General features: G+C 40.2%; 1 protein-coding gene across 2 annotated transcripts in view; it reads right to left on the bottom strand.

The window, feature by feature from the left end:
- Positions 1 to 13,561, bottom strand: part of Tti1 (Telo2 interacting protein 1) — a 600,292-nt gene that overhangs the window by 539,011 nt on the left and 47,720 nt on the right. For both annotated transcript variants that reach the window (XR_016547507.1, XM_090382195.1), the window contains exon 3: positions 1,892 to 1,967. Coding sequence is in view for 1 of the 2 variants with exons in the window: in XM_090382195.1 (XP_090238321.1) it covers positions 1,892 to 1,967 (76 nt within the window). In the remaining variant the exon portion in view is untranslated. The remainder of the gene's footprint in view (positions 1 to 1,891; positions 1,968 to 13,561) is intronic.

The following is a 13,561-nucleotide window of genomic DNA, read 5'->3' as shown; positions in this document are numbered from 1 at the left end:
TTTATAAGAAAAATAATTGATATGCAAGTCATTTTTTGCATGTGTCATCCTCTGTAACTTTTATGTTTACAGTCTGATACAAACCTCCATACAAACTAAATTTACAATACAGAGGTGGAGGGATGGTCCTATAGTATCCTAACAAGGATATTATAATTTTGATCTGCCATCTTGAAAGAAACAAAAATAAGATCCCATTTGTTTCCAAAACTCTTTGTTTAAACTCCTGACATATAGCAAACACTAAAAGTTTATAAATAAAACCAATTTTCAAAATAAATATACAAGTAAATATGCTACCATTACCATCAAACTAAATATAGACCATAAAATCGGAAATATATAAGGGTTGTTCCATAAACAATTAATTTTCATAATTTTTTTTTCACATGATCCATTTCATGTGAAATGGATCATGTGCAATAGTCGCCATTTGATGAAATGCACTTTCTACATTTCTGTCATTCTTCAAAAACATGATGGAAGCCATTTTTTTACATGCATTTGAGAATTGCCTTCAATGTCTTCACAAATTCTTCTGACAACTGGAAACATTTTCCTCACAGCTCCTTTAACTTTCAAAAAAAAAAAAAAAAAAGGCATGATGCAAGGTTAGGGTTGCAAGGCAAATGAGGAATACATCTGACATTAATCCAGCTAAGTACTCAATGACAATATGAACAATTTGACATGTTGCATTGTTATGATGCAGCATCCACTCACCTGTGTGTAGTTGTAGTAGTTTCCAATGAATGTCATCCCACAAAGCATGCAGTCTAGTTCTACAGTAAGGTCCTATATGACAGTCATATGATGTGCATAACACACTGATAAACCGTTCCTTGAATGTCAAAAAAAGGAATGGCCATAACCTTTTCTGCAGAAGCCACACCTTTTGCTTTTTTTCAGTGTTGGCAACGACATAGACTTACCAACAGAGCTTTCTTGCTTACTCCCTGGAGCAAAATTATGAAGCCATGTCTCATCTGCCGCTATCACCTTATGAGAACCTCACCACCTTCAGTAACATCCGTAGCAGCTCCTTACAAACCTTCATGCAAACTTGCTGTTGCTCAAGTGTGAGCAGACTTGAACCCCAGTTTGCACAAACACATCTCATATGCAGATAGTCACAGAGAATACTGTTCGTGCTTCCTACTAATATTCTCAATATCTCTGCTAGTTACCTTACTGTGTATAAAATGATCTTCTCTTACAATTACAGAAGCAGTGTTTAATGGTTTCTGTGGTGACAGCAATGGGTGGAGCACTCCTGGACCACCAATTTTTGTGACTGAATCATGTTCATCTTTAAACATTCCTATATGGAATGTTTAGAGATGGAAGCTATAAGAAAGCATAGATTAATTATAAGCCTCTTAACATTTCATAAGCTTCAGCTGATGTTTTCTTGAGATAGAAACAAAATTTGAGAGAGCAGCATGCTGTTCCTTACATGTCACATCCATTGTGACATAGGCAAAATTGAGCAGGAATAAACTTGACCAACTTGACCAAGGTCACACCATGAGCACGAGTAAACTGTACAGTTGCTATGTGATGCAGCTTGGTTTGGTCTTAAATTCTACAGTTCACCTAGAAATAGCAGGCAGTATGTTTAATCACATTTTAATCACTTGTTACTTCAACTGTAACCAACTGTTAACTTATTTTAATGCTAACACTTACCACACAACATAACTGAAAAATGCCAAAAGATGCAGAGAAACACAAAGTTGTTTTAGGATGGAAAATGTTTAAAAAGATCTGGATAAATATCACATTTCATGCATCTGTTTATAGGTTAAGAAGAAACAAATGACAATTTCCAGTGCAATGAAAGTGTCGATGTACAATTATGAAATTGTTCAACAATATATACCAAACTTACTTTTCTGAAGCACTATCCACAAGACTTCTGGCACAATGAACAACAGCAATTTTAAAATCTTCACTTGCTTCTGTTACTAGTATAGGAAAAAAAAAAAAAAAAAAAAAAGCATTATTAGAAAAATTAGCATCTAAAAATTCACTATGAAATACACTGTACACATTATGATATATACAACAGACCCAAATATGGCCATTACAAATAATACATATGGCAATAAAAAACGAAGTCATGCAACTTATAAATTTAACGAATTTTTTCCAACTTAGCAAACAGTTATAAATCATGACATATACAGGTGAGAGTGATTCAAAGGTGAAGTCAACATTTCACAACAAACTTCTGCACAAAAACAATGAAAAAAAAATTATCATGGCTCATTTCAGACTTAATCCTCCAGCAGGGGTTCTTGTGCAATTCATCATATGAAAACAGAATAAACTGAAATATCTGTTAGAATTAACATTAAGTGTGAATTTCAGCATTCTCCACTATAGTAATCACATTCAATCTGCATCACTAATTATTTTTTATTTGACAGAAAATTATTTTTTAATTTGATAAAAAATTCTTTATCATTTCATGTTCACATAAAAAGTTTGCCAGCCACCCAATGTGGTGTTACTTTATCACAGAGGTGTGGTTTCATCCTCAATTTCTCTAGCTCTTCATCACAGTAAATTAGAAAGCAATCAGGAGATAATTTTATTTTTTAATAACAAGACTGCTCTTACCAAAGGTATTTGTTCTTATTATCCAATTAAGTATTAATATAGACAAAATGATGCAAACTTATGTAGCTATTGTTATTATATGGTTTTTAGGAGCATTAGCAATTAAGGCCATATTGCTCCGAGGGATGTGCAGTGGTCATTCCCTGACCTTTTCGCATCCTCCATATTTGGTGGGCTCGAACCCCGGTCTAATCAAGAAGCGTGTGCTACACACTGCTGCTCCTGCCCCACTTGGCTAGAGAGGCACCACTTAGGTAGCATCATTTTGTCTAAATTAAATAAAATTTAAGAAATAATTCATGCCAGACTAATACATCATGCAATAGATTAAGTTGTTTTTTTTGAAATGTTGCAATTAAACTGAAAACACATTGATAACAACACGTAAACAAATTTAGTATCACTTCATGAATATACTATTTCCAGCAGGAAACACACAAACTGCAGTTCATATATTTGCATTTTTTCATTCAGCCAAAGAGTTATACTAATAACATTAATAGATCTGTGGACTTACTTAACAAGTACAGGTAAATGTTGAAAAAAAGTCACAAGTTGGGGTTAAATTTGAAAGTGTCTGCAATTCTGCCCAGACATGACAGTATACGATGAGAGCCTCATCACTGAATTCGGCACTAGAGAGATTGTGCAAGACTCATGAGGTAGAATTTTTCTCAGGGTGATCTGTGCTTGTTAACAGTAGAGATTGTTTCTACAGGGTTCGGATACACTTAAATAGAAAGGGTGCAAGAATATTTGCTGATGCTATTGAGGCAGTATTAGGTGGGTTGGAAAACTGCTAGCTTGAGGGGTTTTACAAACTAATGGATTAATAGTACCTACAGGTAGAGGTGAAAGTGATTCTTGCACTGCTTCCAGTAAAAGTAGTGAAACAGCAGTCTGGAAAGCGAGGTGCTCGGAATTTCAAGGACTACTGGGTGTCATCATGGAACAAATAAATACATGAGCTGTGTTAGGGTAACTAAGAGTTACTTCAACAGTTTAATTGTTGATGAACCTGTTGCGGTAGCTAACAGGCTGAATGAGTGTTTTGCATCTACATTCACACATGAGGAAGTCTGTAGGGACGTGGAGGCCAGAAGCTTATCAAACTCTGGCAGGCAGCTAAATGATTTTGTAATAACTGAGAGCAAATTGGAGGAGAAACTGTTGAAATTGAACATAAGAAAGGCATCTGGGGGGATGGGATCTATCCAGTTATATTAAAGGAAACAGCAAAGGAAGTAAGCAAACTCTTAATCATAAATATGAAAGCTTCCTTGGACTCAGGAGAGTTCCCCATGGACTGGAGATGTGCAAATGTGTCCCCAATTCACAAAGGGTGACACAAATCATTACAGACCTGTTAATTTAACTTCTGTTCCAGGGAAAATAAAGGAGTCACTGATAAAGAACAGGATCATCTAGAAAAAACTGCAGTTATAGTTCAGACACAGCATGGGTTTGTTAAGGGGAAGTCTTGTCTGACAAATTTGATTGAATACTAAGATGTGATCACAAAGGAACTGGATGCAAAAAATAATTCTGATATCATATACTTGGATTTTAGGAAAGCTTTTGATACTGTTACACACTGAAAACTACTGTACAAGTTGGTGCAGTATGGCATTAAGGGTAAGTTGCTACAATGGATAAAACGATGGTTGAATGGAAGAAGACAGAGAGTGGTAATCAATGAACACTGCTCTTCATGGACTAATGTTATTTGTGGAGTCCCCAAGGGTTCGGTGTTGGGTCCATTGTTGTTTTCTTTATTTATCATTGATATTGATGAAGGTATATCGGGGTTAATATCCGTTTGCAGATGATACAAAGGTTGGCGGGGTTGTTAATGACAGTAATGATAGTTCAGGGCCAGCCCCAAAACTTGCAGGGTCCTGTTCAAGAATTACTTGCAGAGCCCTAGTGTCCTGTGCAATACTTAAGCAGGGTATTTTTGTAATAGTGTTTTTTTTTTTCAAATTTTGCAGTAACTTAAGACATAATAATATAATTTTATGTTATAATGAACAAAAATTTTAAACATGAATAATATTTAATACATTAATCAACAATATTGTTTCGACTATTTAAGCGCAGGCTCTATTCGACAGAACCGGTTGAACATGCTTGTGGCCAGCACTGACACTACTGCAACAGGATCTGGGAAAGTTGAGCAGATGGGCTGAAAGGTGCTGTGGCTCAGGGGAGAATTGAGGGGGGGCAGTTGCCCTCTGAATCACAGCCTATTAAAATGCACTACTTGCTTGATGTTTGTGGAGCAGTCAGGTACAGGACATGATACTGCCATGGAGGATGTCTTTGTGTGTGCGCGATGCAAGGAGTGTAAGGAAATCGGGCAACAACTCAGCGTTGTTATGGGCCTATATGAGAGCTTGAAGGACAGGGCGGATGCTCTCGAAGGATTAAAAGTGAGGGGGCCCATCAAGCTCTCGGCTGCCCACACCAATGCCAGAGCTTGCACTTGGTCATCACGCAATACGGCGGCAGATCCCAAGGCATAATGCGCTGATCCCAAAGGAACTAGTAGTTGTTGGTGACTCTATTGTCAGGGAAACAGGAAACATGCTTTGTAAAAAGGATAGGTGGAACAGGACCAGGGTATGTCTGCCAGGGGCAAAGGTTGATGACGTTGTAGAGCGGATATCATCTTTTAAGAGCACAAAAGGTGATATAGTTGTACACGTTGCCACTAATGATATTAAGAGTAGGAGACCGGCGGAATTACTTAACAAGTACAGGTCACTGTTGAAAAAAAGCCGTGAATTAGGGTTGAATTTGAAAGTGTCTGCAATTCTGCCCAGACACGATAGGAGGGAGGATATATGATGAGAGCCCTATCGATCAATTCGGCCCTGGAAAGATTGTGCAAGACTCAAGGGGTAGAATTTTTTTCAGCCTGGTCTGTACTTGTTAACAGGAGAGACTGCAAATAGAAAGGGTGCAAGAATGTTTGCTGATGCTATCGAGGCAGTGTTAGGTGGGTCATAAAACTGCTAGATTGGGGGGATACAAGGACTAATAGATTAACAGTAGCCACCGACAGAGGTGAAAGTGATTCTTGCACTGCTTCTATTGGAATGAGCCGCAGCCTGGAAAATAAGATGCAGGATATGTCAGAGACTGCTGGGAATCATTGGGGTACAAATAAACACACGGGTTGTGCTAGGGTAGCTAAGAAAAAGAACACGTGCATGTATACTTGCGTGTACACAATGCTAGGAGTTTAGTAAATAAATTTGATGAATTTGGAGTATTGCTAAAAACGTCGAAGGCAGATATTGTGGGGATTTCAGAGACGCGGTGTCACACAGATATAAGGAATGCAGAACTGGAATTTAGCATTAGCATTAATAGAGGCATTTGATGCAAGAAAGCAAGCTTATGCAGCATCAGCCAAAAAAAAAAAAAAAAAAAAAACCCACTTCCACTTCACCCCTCTGTTCGTTCAAAATACCTGTCCAGCTGAGCCTTAAACTTATTTAGGCTATCAACCTCCACCACAAGGGATGGCAGTCTGTTCCACCAACCAACCACCCGCTGGCTAAAGGCAAATTTCCGCACGTCTATCCTACATCTGTCTTTCCTCAATTTGAATTTATGCCCTCTCAGGTGATTTTTCTGAGCTAGAGGAAGAATCCCATCAGCATTGAGCATGCTTAAACCATTCAAGGCTTTATACACCTCTATCAGATCACCTCGCTGGTGCCTAGTCTCCAGACACTGTAATTTGCAAAACTTAAGCCTTTCCTCGTAAGAGCACCCCTTTGTTCCATTCACTAATCTTGTTGCCCTTCTCTGTACTCGTTCCAGCAGCTCTACATCCTTCTTGAAATGAGGCCTCCAGACCTGTATACAGTACTCTAGGTGTGGCCTGACCATTGCCTTGTACAATGGAATAATCACCTCCTTATCCCTGCTGGAAAAATTCCTGTATATCATTGACAATACTCCATGAGCTACTCTTGCAGCCCGTCTGCACTGCTCAGAGAACTTCATATCTGCCTGCACAATCACCCCCAAGTCCCTTTCATTCTCTACCACTGTCAGCGTAGTACCACAGAGTTGATACGTTGCCCTGGGGTTGCTGTTTCCCATGTGTAGTACTTTACATTTGTCAATGTTAAACTTCATTTGCCACCTCTCAGCCCATCTGCTCAACCTTTCCAGATCCTGTTGCAGCAGTGTAGTGTCAGTAGTGTCCTTGACAACCCTGCCAACCTTTGTATCATCTGCAAACTTGGACATTAAGCTTGATATACCATCATCAATATCATTTATAAATACAGAAAACAATAATGGACCCAACACTGAGCCCTGAGGGACTCCACTAATAACATTAGTCCACGATGAGCAGTGTCCATTGATTACCACTCTCTGTCTTCTCCCACTCAACCACCCCTTTATCCATAGCAGCAATTTGCCTCCAATGTCACACTGCTCCAATTTGTGTAGCAGTCTTCCATGTGCAACAGTATCAAAAGCCTTTCTAAGATCCAAGTATATAATATCAAAGTTATTCCCTGCATCCAGTTCTTTTGTGACTGCATCATAGTATCCAATCAAGTTGGTCAGGCAAGACTTCCCCTTAACAAAACCATGCTGTGTCTGAGCTATAACTGAAGTCTTGTCTAAATGATCCTACAGTGCTTCTTTAACCAGTGCCTCCATTAATTTTCCTGGAACAGAAGTTAAGCTCACAGGTCTATAGTTACTTGTGTCAGCCTTTGATCCTCCTTTGTGAATTGGGGTCACATTTGCACATTTCCAGTCTATGGGTACCTCCCCTGAGTCCAAGGAAGCTCTCATAATTATGGCTAAGGGTTTGCTTACTTCCTTTGCTGCCTCCTTTAATATAACTGGATAGATCCCATCCACCCCGGGTGCCTTTCTTGTGTTTATCTTCAACAGTTTCTCCTCCACTTTACTCCCAGTTATTTCAAGATTCTGTAGCTTACTGCTAGAGTTGAATACACCTCTGGCATTCCCCTTGCTGAATAACTCCTCATGTGTGAATGTCGATGCAAAATATTCATTTAGTTTGTTAGCTACCTGAACAGGATCATCAAAAGTTGACCCATCAATATCAAGTGGACCAATCTGATTCATCCCCTTCCTTCTAGAGTTTACATAAGTAAAGAACTCTTTGCTGTTTTTCTTTGCATCCCTTGCCAAGGATTTCTCGTAATCTGCCTTCGCCTGCCTAACCTCCTTTGTAACTTGGTTGCATATCAACTTGTATCTATCATAGGCTTCTGTGTCATGTGTTAATTTGTAAGTATTCCATGCATTTTTCTTCTCTGCCATATGCCTCATTAGTTCATCTGACATCCATTTTGGCCTAAACCTTGAACAATATTTCTTAGTTGGTATGTAAAGCCTAGTAGCTTCCAAGATATGTTCTTTGAATGCTTCCCATTTTGAATTTGCTGTTGGTAACATCATCAGTTGGTCCCACTATATAGAATTTAAATACTGTCTCAGTCCATCGTAGTCGCCTTTACGGAAGCAATAACCCTTCCCTTTACCCCTAATGGTAGTTACCTCTTTGAGTAAATCCCACTTCAGCACACTGTGATCACTGCCACCTAGTGGTTCATTTATCTGCAGATTCTTAATGCATGAAGAATCACTGCTGATAATCAAATCAAGAGTATTACTCCCTCTAGTTGCCTCCCGAACATGCTGATGTAGAAAACAATCATCCAATAAATCCACAAAAGCCCTGCTAGTGTGTGAGTAACCAGCCCCCAAATTCCAGTCAATATCTGGGAAATTAAAATCTCCCATTATAAGACTCTCTGATTTCCTGGCCCACTCTATTTCCCTGTACAGTTCCTTATTATACTCATCAGAGTCATTAGGCCTATAGCACACTCCTACTCTCAATTTTGATCTCCCAATGCTTATGTCACACCAAACTGACTCAACACTGCACTGTCCAGCGATGTCGACTGGCTTCACTTCCTTGGTTTTTATGTGTTTCTTAACTAATAGCATAACCCCTCCCCCCTTCCTATCCTGTCTATCCTTTCTGTAGACGTTGTTTTTTTTTTTTTTTTTTTTTTGATTTGGTAGTTGTTGGCGCATCGGCTTCTGTGGCCATATTGCACCTCCCAAGGTTTTTGCAGTACTTTGATCCAAGCCCGAGGTGGGAATCGAACCCGCGACCTTTGGGTTGCCGGGCAGGTACTTTACCCACTCGGCCAGCCCGGTCGGCTGTAGACGTTGTACTCCCCAAATTGCAGTTCTGCATCCCTTATATCTGTGTGACACCACGTCTCTGATATCCCAACAATATCTGCCTTTGATGTTTTGAGCAATACCTCAAATTCATCAAATTTATTTACTAAACTCCTAGCATTGGTGTACACGCAAGTATACCTGCACCTGTTTCTATTCTTAGCTACCCTAACACAACCCATGTGTTTATTTGTACCGCAATGGTTCCCAGCAGTCTCTGAAATACCATGCATCTTGTTTTTCAGGCTTCTGCTCATTCTAATAGAAGCAGTGCAAGAATCTCTTTCACCTCTGCCAGTGGCTACTGTCAATCTATTGGTCTTTGTCTCCCCCCAAGCTAGCAGTTTTCCGACCCACCTAACACTGCCTCGATAGCATCAGCAAATATTCTTGCACCCTTTCTATTTAAGTGTATCCCATCCCTGTAGAAGCAATCTCTCCTGTTAACAAGTACAGTCCAGGCTGAAAAAAATTCTACCCCTTGAGCCTTGCACAATCTTTCCAGGGCCGAATTGATCGACAAGGCTCTCATCATATACTCCCTCCTATCGTGTCTGGGCAGAATTGCAGACACTTTCAAATTCAACCCTAATTCTCGGCTTTTGTTCAACAGTGACCTGTACTTGTTAAGTAATTCTGCCGGTCTCCTACTCTTAATATTATTAGTGCCAACGTGTACAACTATATCACCTTTTGTGCCCTTAAAAGATGATATTCGCTCTACAACGTCATCAACCTTTGCCCCTGGCAGACATACCCTGGTCCTGTTCCACCTATCTTTTTTACAAAGCATGTTCCCCGTTTCCCTGACAATAGAGTCACCAACAACTACTAGTTCCTTCGGGACCAGCGCATTCTGCCTTGGGGGTTGTCTCTGTGTCACGCGATGCCCAAGTGCAAGCTCTGGCATTGATGTGGGCAGCTGAGAGCTTGATGGGCCCCTCAATTTAGTTTCTTCGAGGGCATCTACCCTGTCCTTCAAGCTCTCATATAGGCCCACAAGAACGCCGAGTTGTTGCCTGATATCGATACACTCCTTGCATCGCGCACACACAAAGACATCCCCCTTGGCAGTATCATGTCCCGTACCCGAATGCTCTGCAAACATCAAGCAAACAGTGCATTTTATAAGGCTGTGAGTCAGAGGACAACTGCCCCCCTCAGTTCTGCTCTGAGCCACAGCGCTTCCATTAGCTTGAGCCTTTTGCTTTGCTGCTCTGGTCTGAGTCATGATTCTATTAATTTATTAATTAATTATAATTAATTATGTTATGTTATTAATTTGGGGAGTACAATGTCTACAGAAAGAATAGACAGGATAGGAAGGGAGGAGGGGTTATGCTTTTGCTTAAGAAATACATAAAATCCAAGGAAGTGAAGCCAGTCGACATTGCTGGACAGTGAAGTGTCGAGTCAGTTTGGTGTGACATAAGCATTGGGAGATCAAAATTGAGAGTAGGAGTGTGCTATAGGCCTAATAACTCTGATGAGTATAATAAGAAACTGTACAGGGAAATAGAGTGGGCCAGTAAATCAGAGAGTCTTATAATGGGGGATTTTAATTTCCCAGATATTGACTGGAATTTGTGGGCTGGTCACTCACACACTAGCAAGGCTTTTGTGGATTTATTGGATGATTGTTTTCTGCATCAGCATGTTCGGGAGGCAACTAGAGGGAGTAATACTCTTCATTTGATTTTCGGTAGTGATTCTTTATGCATTAAGAATCTGCAGGTAAATGAACCACTAGGTGGCAGTGATCACAGTGTGCTGAAGTGGGATTTACTCAAAGAGGTTACTACCATTAGGGATAAAGGGAAGGGTTATTGCTTTCGTAAAGGCGACTACGATGGATTGAGACAGTATTTAAATTCTATACAGTGGGACCAACTGATGATGTTGCCAACAGCAAATACAAAATGGGAAGCATTCAAAGAACTTATCTTGGAAGCTACTAGGCTTTACATACCAACTAAGAAATATTGTTCAAGGTTTAGGCCTAAGTGGATGTCAGATGAACTAATGAGACATATGGCAGAGAAGAAAAATGCACGGGATACATACAAATTAACACGTGACACAGAAGCCTATGATAGATACAAGTTGATCTGTAACCAAATTACAAAGGAGGTTAGGCAGGCGAAGGCAGATTACGAGAAATCTTTGGCAAGGAATGCAAAGAAAAACAGCAAAGAGTTCTTTACTTATGTAAACTCTAGAAGGAAGGGGATGAATCAGATTGGTCCACTTGATATCGATGGGTCAACTGTTGATGATCCTGCTCAGGTAGCTAACAAACTAAATGAATATTTTGCATCGACATTCACACATGAGGAGTTATTCAGCGAGGGGAATGCCAGAGGTGTATTCAACTCTGGCAGTAAGCTAGAGAATCTTGTAATAACTGAGAGTAAAGTGGAGGAGAAATTGTTGAAGATAAATACAAGAAAGGCAACTGGGGTGGATGGGATCTATCCAGTTATATTAAAAGAGGCAGCAAAGGAAGTAAGCAAACCCTTAGCCATAATTATGAGAGCTTCCTTGGACTCAGGGGAAGTACCCATGGACTGGAGATGTCCAAATGTGACCCCATTTCACAAAGGAGGATCAAAGGGCGACACAAGTAATTATAGACCTGTTAGTTTAGCTTCTGTTCCCGGAAAATTAATGGAGGCACTGGTTAAAGAAGCACTGCAGGATCATCCAGACAAGACTTCAGTTATAGCTCAGACACAGCATGGTTTTGTTAAGGGGAAGTCTTGCCTGACCAATTTGATTGGATACTATGATGCAGTCACAAAAGAACTGGATGCAGGGAATAACTTTGATATTATATACTTGGATCTTAGAAAGGCTTTTGATACTGTTGCACATGGAAGACTGCTACACAAATTGGAGAAGGTGGCATTGGAGGCAAATTGTTGCTATGGATAAAGGGGTAGTTGAGGGGGAGGAGACAGAGAGTGGTAATCAATGGACACTGCTCGTCGTGGACTAATGTTATTAGTGGAGTCCCTCAGGGTTCAGTGTTGGGTCCATTATTGTTTTCTGTATTTATAAATGATATTGATGATGGTATATCAAGCTTAATGTCGAAGTTTGCAGACGATACAAAGGTAGGCAGGGTTGTCAAGGACACTACTGACACTATGCTACTGCAACAGGATCTGGAAAGGTTGAGCAGATGGGCTGAGAGGTGGCAAATGAAGTTTAACATTGACAAATGTAAAGTACTACATATGGGAAACAGCAACCCCAGAGCAACGTATCAACTCTGTGGTACTACACTGACAGTGGTAGAGAATGAAAGGGACCTGGGGGTGGTTGTGCAGGCAGATATGAAGTTTTCTGAGCAGTGCAGATGGGCTGCAAGAGTAGCTTATGGTGTATTGTCGATGATATATAGGAATTTTTCTAGCAGGGATAAGGAGGTGATTATTCCCTTGTATAAGGCAATGGTCAAGCCACACCTAGAGTACTGTATACAGGTCTGGAGGCCTCATTTCAAGAAGGATGTAGAGATGCTGGAACGAGTACAGAGAAGGGCAACAAGATTAGTGAATGGAACAAAGGGGTGCTCTTACGAAGAAAGGCTTAAGTTTTGCAAATTACAGTGTCTGGAGACTAGGCACCAGCGAGGTGATCTGATAGAGGTGTATAAAGCCTTGAATGGTTTGAACATGCTCAATGCTGATGGGATTCTTCCTCTTGCTCAGAATAATCACCTGAGAGGGCATAAATTCAAACTGAGGAAGGACAGATGTAGGATAGACGTGAGGAAATTTGCCTTTAGCCAGCGGGTGGTTGGTTGGTGGAACAGACTTCCATCCCTTGTCGTGGAAGTTGATAGCCTAAATAAGTTTAACGCTGAGCTGGACAGGTATTTCGAACGAACAGAGGGGTGAAGTGGAAGTGGGTTTTTTTTTTTTTTTTTTTTTTGGCTGATGCTGCATAAGCTTGCTTTCTTGCATCAAATGCCTCTATTAATGCTAATGCTAAATTCCAGTTCTGCATTCCTTATATCTGTGTGACACCGCGTCGGTTATTTTTTTATTTATTTATTTTTTTTTTTTTTTTTGACTGATGCTGCATAAGCTTGCTTTCTTGCATCAAATGCCTCTACTAATGCTAAGGTGGCAACTGAAGTTTAACATTGACATGTGTAAAGTACTGCATATAAAGCAGTAACCCCAGAGTAATGTACCAACTGGGTAGTACTACACTCAGGGTAGTGGAGAATGAAAAGAACCTGGGGTAATTGTGCAGTCAGATATGAAGTTTTCTGACAGTGCAGACAGGCTGCAAGAGTATCTAGTGGTGTCTTGTCAATAATATACACAGGAATTTTACTAGCAGGGATAAGGAGATGATTGTTCACTTGTATAAAGCAATGGTTAAGCCACACCTTGAGTACTGCATACAGGTCTGGAAGCCTCATTTCAGGAAGGATGTAGAGCTGCTGGAACAATTACAGGGAAGGGCAATGAGATTGGTTTGTGGAACAAAGGCTTGCTGTTAACCAAGAAAGGCTTAATTCTACAAATTGCAGCATCTGGAGACACGGCACCTGTGAGGTAATCTAATTGAGGTGTATAAGGCCTTGAATTGTTTGAGCAAGCTCAATGCTAATGGGATTCTTTCTCTTGTTAGATTACTCACCTGAGGGGATATA

The sequence above is a fragment of the Mastigoproctus giganteus genome, chromosome 10 (genome assembly GCF_048544385.1).
Source record: "Mastigoproctus giganteus isolate SK-2022 chromosome 10, ASM4854438v1, whole genome shotgun sequence".
Lineage (NCBI taxonomy): Eukaryota > Metazoa > Arthropoda > Arachnida > Uropygi > Thelyphonidae > Mastigoproctus > Mastigoproctus giganteus.
This window is presented reverse-complemented; position numbering and strand designations above follow the sequence as displayed.